Source organism: Protomyctophum bolini (genome assembly GCF_963924005.1).
Source record: "Protomyctophum bolini genome assembly, chromosome: 1".
In the NCBI taxonomy this organism is placed as follows: Eukaryota; Metazoa; Chordata; class Actinopteri; order Myctophiformes; family Myctophidae; genus Protomyctophum; species Protomyctophum bolini.
The window spans coordinates 32,612,606-32,630,050 of NC_137862.1; the positions used below are offsets into that span (position 1 = coordinate 32,612,606).

Genomic DNA, 17,445 nt, shown 5'->3' on the forward strand with positions numbered 1-17,445 from the left:
AGCTTGGTTGAAGTTCCCTGCGCACGCACGCACGCACTCACTCACTCACACTCACACTCACCCTCACACTCACACACACACACACACACACACACACAAGCTTTTTGATGACGTTGGCGTCGTGTCCAGGTATCGATGAAGCATTCTGATGGCGTCAGTCTTGTATCCTTGGTGTGTGTGCAACCGGGGCGCTCTGCAGACTGCCATTTTACAGCCAACATACAGGACTGAAGCTACAGTTCCCTCTGCTGACAATAATAATAAAATAATAACAATAATGATATAGGCAGCTGCTACCCTATCTAGCAACACCACACAACAACACTAGTCACAATAACAAACACAAGCCTACCTACCACACATACACACACGCACCGCCGTGCACTGTGCGTGGCACACTGTGGGATTATAAAGGACTGGCTCTGGTAAGTGAAGTTATAAAACCACAACTTTATATCACATCAACATCACACCTATAGCACCTAAACTAAAGCTAGCCAAACAACAGTTAGCCAGCTTAGAAAGCTACGCTGGTTTAACTGTTGTTTTTGGCTATCTTAGCTAGCTGGCTATTAGGCTGGCTAACTGTCAGTCAGGTTTGCAAACGACAGACAGTTGTTGACAACGGTTACCTTAGCCGGCTGGCTAGCAGAGCAGCTGTAACTCATTAGCCGTCCAACAGCTGTATGTTTTGAGTCCAGCGGTGCTTAATTGCTTCTATAAACACCCAAACATTGGTGCTCTGTGTCTGGGTTGTGGCTGTGGTTCTGCACGGGGCTAAACTAAACCCTCCATGTTTCTACTAAGCAGTAAAAACATGACATAACATGCGTCATGATGAGTTTAGCTGCGCCGTGGAAGAGCTAGTTGTTAGCATTGCAGCTAGCTCTGGTTAAAGGTTAGTAATATTATGTTTAAATGCCAGGGGAAGCTAGTGGTTAGCATTACAGCTAGCTCTGGTAAAAGGTTAGTAATATTAGGTTTAAATGCCAGGGGAAGCTATATGGTTAGCATTACAGATAGCTCTGGTTAAAGGTTAGTAATCTTAGGTTTAAATGCCAGGGGATGGGAAGCTAGTGGTTAGCATTACAGCTAGCTCTGGTTAAAGGTTAGTAATCTTGGGTTTAAATGCCAGGAGAAGCTAGTGGTTAGCATTACAGTTATCTCTGGCGAGGTTAGGTTTAAATGCCACTATAGATTGGTTAGTTACAAAACTGCTTTTAAAAGTTCAAACTCAACCTATAGAGAGGCTTACATCTGACAGATAAAGCAGGGGCCCCTTATCTTTAGAGAGATGAAGCAGTAGTTATGAGTCACACATTTGGCCAACTTTCCCCAACTACAGGGACACCTTAGCTCTTATCGGAGAGAGATGAAGCAGGGAGGGATGTGATATATCTGCTGTTTATACTGTATATAGCCTATTTCTGTTCTGTGTGTCTAATAAAATAGAATGTTACTGTAGGCTATATATAACTCAGCTGATCCTCAATCCACCTCATTGGTTTAGATGGAGACTAAAGAGGGACCACTCAGATGGTCAACCTAAACAGAACCAAGGACGGGTGTATTCATGGTTAAAATTGAGTTTGAACGTTTGTATAGGAAGGGGGCGTGTCTGTCATGTATACAGTACGTCATACTATGTTAGTCTAGTACTAACTATGTTTATTGTGTAAGTTGATTTATCCACATATTTAGATTTATCTTCATATGTTGTGTATTTCTAAACAGGAAAAAAGAAGACAGTAGAGTGGATTCTATTCATACAAGTAGGACACAGGGTAAGATGTGCGCGCATGCGCGCACACACACACACACACACACACACACACACACACACACACACACACACCTTCCGTCCATCAGAGTTGATGATGACCATTGCACGTCTCAATTTGTTGACTTGGTAAGTGCACAGATGACTGGAAAGACACACACTGTTGGGGTTTACGGTTTATCGTTGCCTCATTGCCTGACTACCCGTTGATTAGGTTTAATAACCTAGTAGTGACCTAGTAAATAAAACGTCTGGGCAAGTGGAGTTTTATTCCAGGTTGCCCGGCGGGCAAGTGCTGTCTTCATTCAATATTATTGGCTATTTATGAAGTACAATGCTACCGTTTACTCATTAGCACTCAACTAGCAGTTTCACTCATTCTGGTTTTTCAAATCGATTGGATTTAACTTATTTTTTTTATTTATTTACAAGCGCAAATTTTACGTGTCATTTTATAATGGAGAAGTTACTTTTCGGGCAAGTGGGCAACCTTTGGGAAATTGTATTGCCTGTACTTGCCTGTCAGGCCTGTCAGGCAAGTGCCTCTGAATACCTTAGCGGCCTATGATAGATCACTGATAAATCAATCATAGTCCTGATGGATCACACATAGATCAATCATAGCACACACTTACTTATTTGCTTATGGCAGTCCATCATTGTCCATTAATGACTTCATCTCCCGGGGGAAAGGGGGGTTTTCAGCGCTTGGTGCACTCACACTCACTTCAAAGCTCACATCACAGCTGTCACTCGATCCTGTAGGTTCACACTCTATAACATACGACGAATTAGACCGTTCCTCACCCAGGAATCAGCCCAGCTCCTAATCCAGACAACAGTCTTGTCAAAACTTGACTATTGTAACTCCCTCCTTACTGGCCTACCAGCATGTGCACTTAAGCCTCTCCAGCTGATCCAAAATGCCGCAGCTCGCTTGGTCTTCAACCAGCCAAAATTCTCACATGTCTCCCCCCTGCTCCGCTCCCTCCACTGGCTCCCGGTCGCTGCCCGCACAGAATACAAAACTCTGATGCTGGCATTCAAAGCAACCAAAGGTATGGCTCCCCCATATCTTGCAAGTATGATTGACCCCTACAAACCCTCCCGCGCACTCAGATCAGCTAACGCAGGGAAGCTGGAAGTACCCTCACTAAAAACGCCGGGACAACGCTCCACACGTCCCAAACTCTTCTCCCTTCTGGCTCCAAAACTGTGGAATGCACTTCCCATGGCAGTCAGAACTGCAGCATCACTCCCAATCTTCCGCCGTGGTCTGAAAACCCACCTTTTCAGACTCCATCATGGCCCATAGCACTTACTCTACCCTAGATAGCACTTCTGTAGACTTAGATAGCATTTAAAACTTATAGCATGTTATGTAGACAGCACTAGAATTGCATTGTATATAGTCATAGCACGCCATAGTACATGTACTATGTATAGCATAGTAGTATATATGTATAGTTTATACGTATAAGTTTCATTATATAGATATTCCACTGTTACTTTCTTAGCTTACGCATGTTTCATGATGTTTTTATGTGATGTATTCCCATGCTTTTGTTCTTGCTTAATGTAAGTCGCTCTGGATTAAGAGCGTCTGCTAAATGCCTAAATTGTAAATTGTAAATTGTCATGCCACCCCATGTGGCTGGTGGCTGATCCACACACTTTTCCACACGTGGGGCAGCAGGTGTGTGTTGAACCTGGTTGGACAGTCCTTGCAGCGCAGTCATGCCACTGCCTGTACTTCTCTACGTGTCTCGTCTCAGGGATGTCTTCTCCATGTGGGCGACACCTGGAGGGTGGTATGTTGGCAGTTCTTTAGCAGCCCCTTAATGTGGTCCTTGTAGCGCTTTTGTTGCCCTCCTGCAGACCTCTGGCCGGATTGGAGTTGGCCGTAGAGGAGAGGACCTGTCGAGGTAGACGGACTGTGGGAATGCCGATCACATGACCTAGCCAGCAGAGTTGTGCACGTGCCAGAATCATCTCTATGCTGGAAGTCAAGAGTTGGTGCGTTCGTAGATCTCATCATAGGTCATGTGGTGCTCCCATGTGATGCCCAGGATCCTTCGCAGACAGCGGATGTGAAAGGCCTCCAGGGATCGTTGCCGTCTGTAGGGTGTCCAGGCTTCAGAGCCATATAGTAGTGTGGGCACACTTACTGCCTGGTACACTGCTGCCTTGGGTGATGCCTTCAGGTTGTTGTTGGTGAAGACCCTTGACCTTAGCAGAGATAAAAATTTATATACAAAATATAGCACACACACATGTTCAATTTGTCAATGCAAAGTAATATTAAAAAAAAAAAGAGTTGCAAAAACAAGAACAAAAATCTTTGGCCACAATACAATGGTCTTAAACTTGAGTACTTCTGTACAAAAAAAATCAAAAAAATATTTGATAAAAATAAGATTTTTTAAATTGTTGTATTTCCCGGCAGTTGCAAAACAGGTAGTCACCATCTGTGTCACAATCAATGAATCTCACGTTTGCCAACAACATGTCCACTTGTTGATTCATCCACCAAATTGTACATTCGACATGTCTGCAGTCATGTCTTCAATTGTGTTATTTGAGAGTGGCACATTTGCTATGCAAGCCCACAGTCCACACCCCCCGCGAGTTGATCATGGTTGGTATCAAACTATCAAGGTGACGCTTCAGCTTAGCGGGAACCATGGCGCTGTTTGCAAACTTGAATCCACAAACGATGCACAGCGGCTGGCTGTGCCGTCGTCAGATGCAGGTGATCCGGCGGCACTGTGTGCTCTACTGTCGGGTTCTGGTGGTGTCTTTCTGGAGGGAGCGAAATGTAGCGTCTTCTGGATGCATCTCTTTAGCATTAACATTTCAATGGCAGAGGGTCGTTAGAGTCTATTGTTCCTTTGTTTGTTGTCGCACGTAATGGTTAGGTGTGACAACAACGAGCAAACAATAGGAAGCCTGCAGCCCAGTAGCTATAATATTGCTTTCGGGGGAGGGTTAGTGTTACTTTCTGTCAAATCAGACGGCACACCTGGACATATCAAACGGCACACTAAAGTGCCGCGGCACACAGGTTGGGAATCACTGATCTAAAAGACCATCCCTGCATTCCTGGGACTCATTACATTGAAAACCTATTTACAACATCACTGCCTTAGGCGACCAAACGCGTCAGAGGCAATGTTGATGCGGGCTTGGATGTCTGAATTAAAACAACTGTCAGTGAATATGCTGCCGAGGTACTTGGAAGTGTGGTACCGTTTCTTTCCAGAGGGGTGTGTCAATGTAGAACACAGGTGTGGGTGTGTGACACTGTGTGTAGCGCTTGGTTGGTGGACTATTTGTGTCTTCTTGATGTTGACCTGAAGACCGACAGCTCTGTACGTGGCAGCACATTGAGGGCATGCTGTAGGGACTCGGGGGAGTATCAGCAATCAGCGTGCTGTCATCAGCATATTAGAGTTCACAGACTTGGAGGCGCTGTTGCACCACTCACTTCAGACATGTCCGATTTTAAAATGTTATCATAACGCTAATAAGGATCATAGTCCTATCGCTGTAATAGAGTGACGTCAATACTTCCGTATCTCTGTACGTCTATTGAATGTTTTTATGTTCAATTATGTCTTGTCTTGTTATATGTTCATATGTGTGTTCTGTCCTGTGTGTGTGTGTGTGTGTGTGTGTTTGTTTGTTTGTGTCTTTGTCTTGTGACTGTCTCTGTTGTGTTCCAGTATTAGCGTAGCAGCGTAGCACAGCCCTGGATGGATATTCTGGACCCAGACACCCTGTACCTCTCCTCCCCTTCGGAGCACCCCGGTCCTGGGCAGCCCCAGTCCGAGCTCCCCCTCCCCGAGCTGGATGTGGCACTGGGGGGGTAAGAACCCACCCGCCCGCCCCCCCCCCCCCCACACCTGTTGGCTTGTGCATGGTCTTAAAGAACGACTTCACCCATTTTCAACCTAGATCATGTGAAACAAAAAATCACACTAGTTCATAGACGTAGCTGGCACAAATGGCATCATAATGCATCCCTAAACAAATCCCTAAACAAACAATAAAGTCCATAGATTTGGCTGGCATCAATTATATTTTATAAACATACATTCTCCTCCTGTCCATGGGCAAGACACTGAACCCTACATTGCCTCCAATGAGTTGGTCGGTGTGAGCTTGCCACCATTGGTGTGTGAATGTGGGAAGTGAGGATGCTGGCGTCGACTGTTCGCCGCTTCACCTCCCAATGAATGAACCATTGTAAAGCGCTTTGAGCACTTGGAAAAGTGCTATAAAAATGCTATTAATTATTCAATTCCATAGACTTTTTCTGGGACGGGAAATTAGGCTCTCGACAAACAAGTCCATAGACTTGACCAGCCTATGACATAATTTCGGAAAGCCATGCATTTGAGGGGCTAGCGCCCCTAACGAAATCACACTTGTGTGAAGTGAGAGGTGCCCACTGTATTTATTTCCGACCCGCAGGTCGCATTTACTATGATTTACAGTACTATAAAATTTCCCGTCAGTTACTCAATATCCCCATGTATGGGATGCCGTCACTCAATATCCCCATACATGGGAATGCCCCTCCCCCCCCTGTACTATGCCTGATGTCATAGTACATGACATGACAGTACAATTAAGCCCATATATGGAGATCCCTGACCTGACGTCATCAGTATTGGCCAGCAACTCTACATCTGACCTCAAACCCTTAGATCTCCATATATGGATATATGTCAGAACTTGTTCTGACATTCCATCTGTTGATCCTTCCCCATCCATCCTTCCTCTTCGATGTCTCCCCTTTGACTGATACCTGTCCATTCAAACTCTAGGCGGGACCTGCCCCAAAGTTATTAGTGGGCCCGGCAACCGGCGAGAACTAGAGTTCTTAACAGGCCAGAAAATTAAGGCCCGGCCCTCATCAAACCCTGTACACTCAAGAGAATGTCCCCGCGACCACCCTTAGATCGGGAGCTGACCTGTTCTAACATTCCATATGTTGATCTGACCTCATCAAACCCTGTACACTCAAGATAATAACATGCTAACTTGCCAGTGAGTAGACGAAAATGGTAACATTTTATAATGACTATTAGTGAAGACCAATTATATGAAGATAATATATAATAAGCATTATATGAAGATGAAATATAATTATAATATAATGAGCATTAGTGAGGAGAATTATATGAAGATAGGTTGAAAATGGGTGTACACGTCCTCTAAGACAGTAGACTTGGGTACCGGAATTCATTCATTGCGAATGCAGTGAGCACTTACTATGAGACCTAGCAGATCATGTCTGTCTGTGTGTCTGTGTGTGTGTCTGTCCCGCTATACGTCCAAATATGGAGTGTGTTGCATCAGCAATCACTCAGCTCCATATATGGGCACAAAAGGGGCCAGGTCCACATATACAGTAACAGCAGGACAGACACACAGACAGACATGATCTGCAGGGTCTCAGCTGCGTTCGCTTCCCGCGTTTGCGCGTCTTACTGGTTCTGTCTGTCTGTCTGTCTGTCTGTCTGTCTGTCTGTCTGTCTGTCTGTCTGTCTGTCTGTCTGTCTGTCTGTCTGCCTGCCTGCCTGCCTGCCTGCCTGCCTGCCTGCCTGTCTGCCTGCCTGTCTTTCATACAGTGCGTGTCTGTGGGTCTCTTACGAATATAAATGTCTTTAACCCATTTAGACCTGGTGCAACCTATACATTGTTATACCTGAAACCGGATGCTACCTCTTTTTCTCATTGCTTGTTGCTATATATATTAGGGGTGCACCGATGTGGAAATTCTTGGCCGATACCGATGTTAAAAAAAACAATCTAGCTGATAGTCGCCGATGTCTGTATACCGTATTTTTCCAAATGGTAGCCCGGGCTGTTAATATGCTAAATCAATTTGGGCCCCGTCATTTATAAGGAAGTAGGAACTAGGCTGCTATTTGCAGTAGGCCGTTATTTATTTCTGCACCGGGCCATTATTTGGTTACAGTTCCTTTCGAGCATGTTTTTTAGTGCAAAATTAAAAGGTATGATAAACATACATAGCAGGCAAAGTCTTTAGTCTTTTTGAGTGGTACCACTCCAAGGAACAGCAATGTCCATGTTGGTTCACCTATGTGACGTTAATGAGCACGAGTATGACTATTAGTACCAGTAGGAGCGCTGTTGTGCCAGAAACGGAGAGAGAGATAGTGCTGTACTGTTGCCTGCTAATGAGAGAGGGGGGGGGGGGGGGGGAGATGGGAGTCTCCACCAGGCCGAAGGCATGGGGAGAGAGTATGTTTTGCACTCCGTCTGTCCATCCGCGTGTCCGTCCGTGTCTGTCCGTCCGTCTGTGAACAGCTAATCTCCGGCACCATTAAGTAGGCACAGAATATTCATGTTCACTACTATAACATCCCAGAATGTTGATAATCCCAGAGACATTTTCTTTGCGTTCTCGAAAACAACAAACATCTTGGAAAACCGTGCAGTGAATGGGAGATGAGTTTTTGGACCACATGGTTTCCTGGTTCTTGGCTTCACTGGGACCCGAAAGGTGGATAGGTTAGCTGTGCCATATAGTCTAGTGTAAAAACTAAAAACACAAAAACACGTGATTGGCACTGTGGGCTTTAGAGAAAGTGTTTGATCAATCTCATGGCAACTAACATTCGATAGAAATTCATATTTTTGAATGCAGATTTAGCTGATTATGTCTGTGAACATCAAGTAAAAACAGCTAACAAAGTACAGGACAAACAGCTGTGCTGACAAGGGAATTGGGGGCGCTTGCTGTCCTTACAAGCTGAAGCTGTCCACCCGGAGTCACTCAGTCACCATGCTATGTACGTGGGCTGTGCTTAGAATCCCCCATGGCCAGGGTTTGTAAGGAAATCAAGCGCTCCCCCATCTCTAGTTCAGCCTACTGTACAGTACAGTACTGTACATGCTGGATCACCTGGGATTTATATAACTCATTTATGGTGTAGTTTATTGTGAGATTTAGTACATGGTCTAATCAGAAACCACACAATCAGAATCAAGGATTGGGAACCAATCACAGTGGTTACCAGATGTTTTAGCTCGAGAACCCAAAAATCTATTTAGGTTTTTTGCCGTGCGGGACCCAAACTAGTGACAAAATATATATATTATTTTCAGAGCGCAACCAAGCATAAAATCACTTTTCTTTTAGTTCTACTGGATCTCTTCTCCACTAGTCCCTAACATTTTAGTCTAGTGTTTATTTGTTGATGCAATTGTAACCATATTTAGTCATAGTTTTAGTCATCATAGCCTTTTTTATTTAGTTTTAGTCGACAAAATAAACACTGTATGACAGACGCACACGCAACGAACATACACACACGTGCACGCACACACTCGGGCCCACTAGAACAACAGGACAAACACGCCGGAACCTGATTGTCCTGAGGTCCAGGTCGGATGCGTAGCAGGATTAGCTGTGAGTTGTTATCAACACATCCATCTGACAGCAGCTTTTTATCCTCGGCTCAGATCTGCTGCTCTGGTGGAAAACTGACAAAGAGCCGGAGCATCAGCACTTTCATTGTCCCTCCCTCCCACCCTGTAGGGGGGGCTACTGCCCCTGTCCCCCACCCTACTTGGGCTACAGAGTGTTTCTGCATTGCAGCATTGATACTTTTAGTTAAGTTACAAGTAAAGAATATGAGTACTTTTTCCATTACTGGCTAATGCCGGATGAGAATGAAATAAATATGAAGCTATGGTGACTAAAACGATGATTAAATGAGGGGGGGGGGGTAATTTAGGGGGTCCTCTTCTCTCTCTCTCCTCTCTTTCTGTCTGTATAGTTAGCCTCTCCCCCCCTCCCTCTCTCTGTATAGTTAGCCTATCTCTCTGTCTCTCTATCTCGTCCCACTGTCCAGTAAGGCCAAACCCTGCAGCTTGACCACTTTGTGTGTGTTTTGACCTCCACGTTCTCCCCCCCCCCAAACCCACCCCTCAGATTTAACCATTTTCCTCGCTTTTTGTTTCGAGTAAGGAGATTTGTTTTGTGTTTGTTGCGTGTGTGAGTTTTTTTTGTTTGCGTGTTTCTTTTTTCTGTGGATTTCAACATTTTTGGGTAGTTTTTTCCGCGACTTGGACCCCACTTTGTGTCTCCATGAGGATCGAGTCAGAGTGAGGCTGTCGAGTCTCTCATCGTCGTGGTGTTCAGCGTTTTGAGTCTGGTCTCTCCGTCGCTTCGTTCTGTTGTGTTCTCCAGTCTAGAGAGACCAACTCTCACACAGGTAGTCTCGTTTTGTGTGACTGGAGTTTTGTGGCGTTACAGTCTATCAACTGGGACAGTTTTCTGGTGTTACAGTCGATCAACTTGGACAGTTTTCTGGTGTTGCAGTCGATCAACTTGGACAGTTTTCTGGTGTTACAGTCGATCAAATTGGACCGTTTTCCATTTGGACAGTTGTTCTTCTTGACTTCACTGTGAGACCGTCGGCGTCATCATGGCTTCTTTTAAGCTGGACTTTTTGCCTGAAATGATGGTGGACCACTGCTCTCTGAACTCCAGTCCAGTGTGAGTAACTGTGTTATTAGTTTAAATGATGGTGGACCACTGCTCTCTGAACTCCAGTCCAGTGTGAGTAACTGTTATTAGTTTAAATGATGGTGGACCACTGCTCTCTGAACTCCAGTCCAGTGTGAGTAACTGTGTTATTAGTTTAAATGATGGTGGACCACTGCTCTCTGAACTCCAGTCCAGTGTGAGTAACTGTGTTATTAGTTTAAATGATGGTGGACCACTGCTCTCTGAACTCCAGTCCAGTGTGAGTAACTGTTATTAGTTTAAATGATGGTAGACCACTGCTCTCTGAACTCCAGTCCAGTGTGAGTAACTGTGTTATTAGTTTAAATAATGGTGGACCACTGCTCTCTGAACTCCAGTCCAGTGTGAGTAACTGTGTTATTAGTTTAAATAATGGTGGACCACTGCTCTCTGAACTCCAGTGCAGTGTGAGTAACTGTGTCCCACATCCTGCCAGTCACAGCGGGTGCCGTGCCACAGGTCCAGGGGTGCCTCAGAATATTTAGATAATATGTTTCACTTCAGTTTAACCACTTTAGACCCTCTCTATGCTTAGTAAAATGTACCAGAGTCTCACTGTACTAGATTAATTATTTTTTCCATCTACTCCAACTCTCTTCACCATCTTTTCCCCAAATCTGTGAAAAGAATCCCAGATAAGTGCATTTTGGTGAATCAATTTACATTGAGGCGACCAGAGACATACAGTAGGCCTACATTTTTGCATGAATGAGCAGTACATTAGCGTTACATCTCTCAATGCAATGTCCTTTAATCCTAAAAACAGGTATTTTGTCTTTACCTTGGCATTTGGGTAGCTTAGCTTTAGAGCCCATGTACTCATCTTTAGAGGTCAGAGGTCATGTACTCCAGTGTTTTGAGTTTGAGTTGAATTTCACTTGAGTTGAGTTCTGTTCTGTTCCGCGATGATGTGACACTACCAGTGCTCTGTGTGTGTGTGTGTGTGTGTGTGTGTGTTTTTAGTCTGTGTTGATTTTTGACAGCAATCCTTCATGTAGTTTTGAATACATGTAGTTTCATTTAGTTTTAGTCATTGAAATTTTATTGATGTGTACCTCTTCTTTTCATTAATATATCTTATCTTCATATGATTGGTCCTTACTAATGCTTGTTATATTTTATCTTCATATGATTGGTCCTCACTAATGCTCGTTATATCTTATCTTCATATGATTGGTCCTCACTAATTGCGAACGCAGTGAGCACTTACTATGAGACCTAGCAGATCATGTCTGTCTGTGTGTGTGTGTCTGTCTGTCTGTGTGTGTGTCTGTCCCGCTATACGTCCAAATATGGAGTGTGTTGCATCAGCAATCACTCAGCTCCATATATGGACACAAAAGCTGCCAGGTCCACATATACAGTAACAGCGGGACAGACACATAGACAGACAGACAGACATGATCTGCAGGGTCTCAGCTGCGTTCGATTCCCGCGTTTGTGCGTCTTACTGGTGCTCGTTATATCTTATCTTCATATGATTGGTCCTCACTAACGCTCGTTATATTTTATCTTCATATGATTGGTCCTCACTCAATATAATATGGAACCATTTGTATCTATTCACTCTATCTCCTCATCTGAGACAAGCACAGACCGAGAAGGGGAAAAAAGAGCATTAGTGAGGACCAATTATACGAAGATAGGTTGAACATGGGTTAAGTCACTATGGAAAAGTGAAAGCAGTGTTCTGTTGATTTAATTATGTTAAGTTTTGGTATTCAATTCATTCATTCTGAGATGCACAGCATTTTCAGTACAGTAGGTGAATAATATACCAATTTACAGTACTAGCAGTTGAATAATATGACATCTTTCAGTAAAGTAGGTGAATAATATAATAATTCATAATAAAATAATTATATATTGGCAGGAATGTATAATAGTTTATAGCGAGCCGTAGGGCAAGAGAGTCGCCGTGTCAGACGTTGCGATGGCCGCTAGAGCCGACTCAGCGCCGTTCAATTATCGGCCGATCAGGACTGAGAAAAACAATCTGATCGGGATCGGTCCCAAAAAACCTGATGGGAGCATCCCTAGAAAGCACTCCAGTGACCATAAAGTTGATTGGTATGTTGTGATGTGTGTGTTGCTCCTCAGAGGTGACCATAAAGTTGATTGGTATGTTGTGATGTGTGTGTTGCTCCTCAGAGGTGACCATAAAGTTGATTGGTATGTTGTGATGTGTGTGTTGCTCCTCAGAGGTAACCATAAAGTTGATTGGTATGTTGTGATGTGTGTGTTGCTCCTCAGAGGTAAGAAGATGAACGGGTCTCTGGACCATAAAGGTGATTGGTATGTTGTGATGTGTGTGTTGCTCCTCAGAGGTAAGAAGATGAACGGGTCTCTGGACCACCCCGACCAACCGGACATGGACGCCATCAAGATGTTTGTAGGGCAGATTCCTCGCTCCTGGTCGGAGGAGCAGCTCCGGGAGCTGTTTGAGCCTTATGGGGCCGTGTACGAGATCAATGTGCTGAGAGACCGTAGCCAGAACCCTCCTCAGAGCAAAGGTATGAACTGTCCTCTCCTCAGAGAAAAGGTATGAACTCTCCTCAGAGTAAAGGTGTGTCCTGAGAGACGGAACCCTCCGACCTGTTCTGTGTTCCTGGCCATGATTTCAAATAAATATTATGTCCATTTCATTCCAGAAATTGTGACTGGGGGGGGGGGGACTATGGGGGGCTGGCTGCTTACACATGTCGCAACATGTGTAAGCACAGTGCACTGAAGTCCTTCAGCGCCCCCCCGGATGTACTACACAATACTCTGTCTAACAGGCTGTAGTTTCATAACGTTCTATACTGTGTCTTACAGGCTGTTGTTTCATAACGTACTACACTCGTAAAGCAGCGCTGGAAGCGCAGAACGCCCTCCACAACATGAAGATCCTGCCAGGGGTGAGTACCTAAATCTATAGTTGATTTAGTCGATTAAAATGTATTTTGGTCGGCCGCAATTGCGTTGAAATGCCTGATTCATACTCGGCTGTGTTCCGATCTACAAGCTGCGACACGTTGTGAGCTTGTAGATCAGTTGTGTGCAGTCCTGCACACAACCAAGCATGTAATGACTTGTCTTTTAGTTCTACTGGATCTCTTCTCCACTAGTTCCTCCCTAACATTTTAGTCTAGTTTTTATTTGTTGACGAAATTGCCAAAAGTTTTAGTCTTAGTTTTAGTCCAAAGTCGTCATAGCTTAGTTTTCGTCATAGTTTTAGTCTAAATTTGGTCCAAATTAACACTGGGTGGTAGGCTCCTTTCACGCCATATCACAAATCACAGAGTAGGCCCGACAAAGTGATTGAAACCATGTTGACATTTATTTATCATATGTACATAGTTCAACCATGTTGTATTTATTGTCATGTACAGATTTAAACCATGTTGTATTTATTGTCATGTACAGATTCATACCATGTTGACATGTATGTTCATGTACAGATGCATCATCCAATCCAGATGAAGCCTGCAGACAGCGAGAAAAATAATGGTGAGAACTTTTTTGAGGGGTGCTAGCCTCTCCTATGCCCAGCTTTCCGGGTTTGTGTAAACACAAACATTGAAGACAAAAGTGAAGACGGAAGAGTGAGAACGCAAATGATGATTCGCCAGAATGAGATGATGTATGATAATAAGAGCAGCCCTCACTTCACACGGGTGTGATATTTTTTTTTTAACTATAAATGCACTCTGTCGAGCTGTCAACTTGCACTTTGCACACAAGTTGGCCATGAAGGGCCTACTTGTGCGTGAGCAGAGCATGCAACTTACCGCCCCCCCCCCCTTCTGCCACCAGTTTGACACCCCTGGTCTATTCTAGACCACCCAACGTGTGAGGATTTCTTGCCTATGTGTATTCTCTTTTCCATTGTAAATTGTAAATTGCAAACCTCTTTGGCAAATGGGCAAATAGAAACAGACAGTATCAGCATCCATGGACTTTTTAAGTTATATCAAATTATTTTCATTTGCCATAAGCAGACTCCAATAATTTTATTGAAACATCTGAGCTATAAGTTATATATCTAAATAAATCCCATTGGATATATCCACTACAATGGGTTCTAAATGTTTTCAGTGTCTTATATAAGTTTGAAACTCAAATTGGTTACGTCATCCACATATGTCGGTGTTGTCACTCGGCAAATCAGGGATTGTGTATTTTTGGTGGCGTCGCTCGGCCAATCAGGGTCAGGGATTGTGTAATTTTGGTGTTGTCACTCGGCCAATCAGGGATTGTGTATTTTTGGTGTTGTCACTCGGCCAATCAGGGATTGTGTATTTTTGGTGTTGTCACTCGGCCAATCAGGGATTGTGTAATTTTGGTGTTGTCACTCGGCCAATCAGGGATTGTGTGTTTTTGCTGGCGTCGCTCGGCCACTCAGAGTGTTGTGTAAGTCGGTGGCCCCCTCGGCCACTTGGATTGGCTCCGTATGTTATACCAATTAATTTCACCTCATTCACCACACACATGTCTGTGTTGTTGCTGCTGTTGTATCCTACTGACTCCCCTACCAGTGAGGAGCCCCCACCGGGAAGACATGGAGCCTCCCAACACTCCCTGCTAATAGGTGCCGCCCCCCAGCCTGTAGGATTACGTACAGTGACAAATATCACCCTCCTCCCCGCCCAGCTTCCCTCCCCCGAACACACAAGACAATTGTGTTCAAGCAGACAATCGACAATCGCCACCAAGCGCCACTTTCTCGGCTTTGATGGATGTTTTTATTAAACCTGTGTGTGTGCGTGTGTGTGTGCGTGTGTGTGTGCGTGTGTGTGTGTGTGTGTGTGTGTGTGTGTGTGTGTGTGTAGCGGTGGAAGACAGGAAGCTGTTCATCGGGATGATCTCTAAGAAGTGCAACGAGAACGACATCCGACTGATGTTCAGTCCTTACGGACAGATAGAGGAGTGTAGAATACTGAGAGGACCTGACGGTCTGAGTAGAGGTATGTAAATGCATGCACGCACGCACACACACACACACACACACACACACAAAGCCATTAGCAGCTACAATAGCGTGGAAGGAACACTGCCTCCCTTTAAAGTTGTCCGAAAATAGATTCAAACTCCATTTAATTCATGTGTGGGGAAAAATATCATTGCTATGGGACACATCAGCGTCTCCCCGGCTCCCGACTAGGCAAGACCGCGGCGCCCACTAGGCCAGGCCGGGGCCTACCAGAAGCCGGGGTTTCTTACCCTTCCGACACAGTCGGTGGTGCGCCGTCTCAAGCGAACTTGAGCCACGTGAGGCGAAAGTGAGTGAGTCACCATGCCAAACGTTGCAAAGTTCGCTTGAGCCCACTCAGCGCCGCTAGTTTGTATTCTATTGTAAAAGGTGTCATTATGTTTACATTGTTAACATAGGACTAAACTAACAGTGTCCTCTTGTTGCAGGGTGTGCGTTCGTCACGTTCACAGCCAGACAGATGGCTCTGTCAGCCATAAAGTCCATGCATCAGTCTCAGACCATGGAGGTAAGACTCTTTTACAATAATAATTATAATAATACATATAGCAAGCAGAGATAACAGGGGCCAAGCAATAAGTAAATAACTATGCAATACGCACAATAAGGCATAGAATTATAGAACACTGAAGTTGAGAGAACCACTCTACCCCTGAGCCATCGCCGCCGTGGTTGTAACCATCTTGTACGTTTTCCATCTGGTGTCTGGTGTCCAGTAAAGGGCAGGTTGGCTCTCTACGGATTACATGCCCAATCCATTTCCACCATCTTCTCATAAGGATGGTAGCCATCTTTTCCTGTTTGCACAGGTCAAGGTGTTGGTTGGAGATGGTTTTGGGCCAGAATATTTGATGTATGCTTTATGCTGTATTCTGTAAGCTTTGACAGTTTGTGGAGATCATTTTGTGTCATTCTCCAACATTCAGAACCGTATAGCAGGGTAGACAGGACACAGCTCAGGTACAGTCTGTTTGATAAGAAGGATAGAAGGTTTCATTTTAAAAGTCCTAAAAATGTGACTGCATGTATGGGGCAGAATAATGTTTTTCAAAATTAAATACAAACGCCCCAATATGTTCATAAATATTCGTCCAAAGTTTGTGTGTAGAAAGTTCCCTGTATTTTGATCAAAAATCCCGGGAGTAGATCGATTTGAACAGTTTTTCATATAATTCAAAATGGTGGGAATAAATAAAGTCACTCAGACGGATAATAATAAATATTTATGTATCTCCAGGGCTGTTCGTCTCCCATTGTAGTAAAGTTTGCAGACACTCAGAAGGATAAGGAACAGAAGAGGATGGCTCAGCAGCTGCAGCAGCAGATGCAGCAGCTCAATGCTGCCTCCATGTGGGGAAACCTGGCAGGACTCAACAGCCTGGGACCTCAGTACCTGGCAGTAAGTGAAGACATGCACACACACACTGTCTTTGGAATAAAATTCCATTTAGTTTTAGTTATATTTTAGTTATCCGAAATGTTTTAGTTTGAGTCTAGTTGACCAAATATCATAAAATTGTAGTCGACGAAATCATATTTTGGCCGGCCGTGATGGCATTGAAATCTGTAATTTTACACTCGGCTGTGTGCTGAGAATAGCAGATCTACTATTTTCATAGAATGACACATGCACACGACCAGCCATAAAATGACTTGTCTTTTAGTTCTACTGGATCTCTTCTCCACTATGTTGTTCACTATGTTCTGTTTAAATCAACTCTAACATTTATAACATCATCTATGTTATAAATTGTGTGTTAACCTTCCATCATTCACTTCACTTTGTTCCTCTCTTTACCACTTTCATCCTGGGTGTTGTTTCATTATAGTAAAAAACGTCAAGTACTTACTGTTACTTAAATGCATAATATATTGAAGGAAAAGGCTTTTTGATTTGGCTGTTCTGCCACCCAAAGGCTAACTACATTGTAGGGCATGGATTGTGTGTGTGTGTGTGTGTGTGTGTGTGTGTGTGTGTGTGTGTGTGTGTGTGACTGTGTGTGTGTGTGTGACTGTGTGTGTGTGTGACTGTGTGCGTGACGATGCTTTGCCGTCCATGCACGTTGTAACGGGCTGCTGTCTAACTGCACTGGCAGTGTTTATTTCCTTTGTACAAGGTAT

At 44.2% G+C, this 17,445-nt stretch overlaps 1 protein-coding gene across 12 annotated transcripts in view; it reads left to right on the forward strand.

Annotated features, from left to right (window-relative positions):
* Positions 1-213: 213 nt before the first annotated feature.
* The window catches only part of celf1 (cugbp, Elav-like family member 1), a 35,036-nt gene continuing 17,804 nt past the window's right edge, over positions 214-17,445 (forward strand). For 5 of the 12 annotated variants that reach the window (XM_080766909.1, XM_080766911.1, XM_080766905.1 and 2 more), the window contains exons 1-9: positions 214-425; positions 1,735-1,784; positions 5,506-5,648; positions 12,675-12,862; positions 13,167-13,249; positions 13,793-13,841; positions 15,164-15,298; positions 15,753-15,832; positions 16,562-16,723. In XM_080766909.1, the coding sequence (XP_080623035.1) occupies positions 5,536-5,648; positions 12,675-12,862; positions 13,167-13,249; positions 13,793-13,841; positions 15,164-15,298; positions 15,753-15,832; positions 16,562-16,723 (810 nt within the window). In that variant the 5' untranslated portion in view covers positions 214-425; positions 1,735-1,784; positions 5,506-5,535. Of the gene's footprint in view, positions 430-625; positions 903-1,734; positions 1,785-3,658; positions 3,797-5,505; positions 5,649-12,674; positions 12,863-13,166; positions 13,250-13,792; positions 13,842-15,163; positions 15,299-15,752; positions 15,833-16,561; positions 16,724-17,445 lie in introns of those variants that run through there. The other 7 variants (XM_080766910.1, XM_080766914.1, XM_080766915.1 and 4 more) reach the window with 7 other exon arrangements.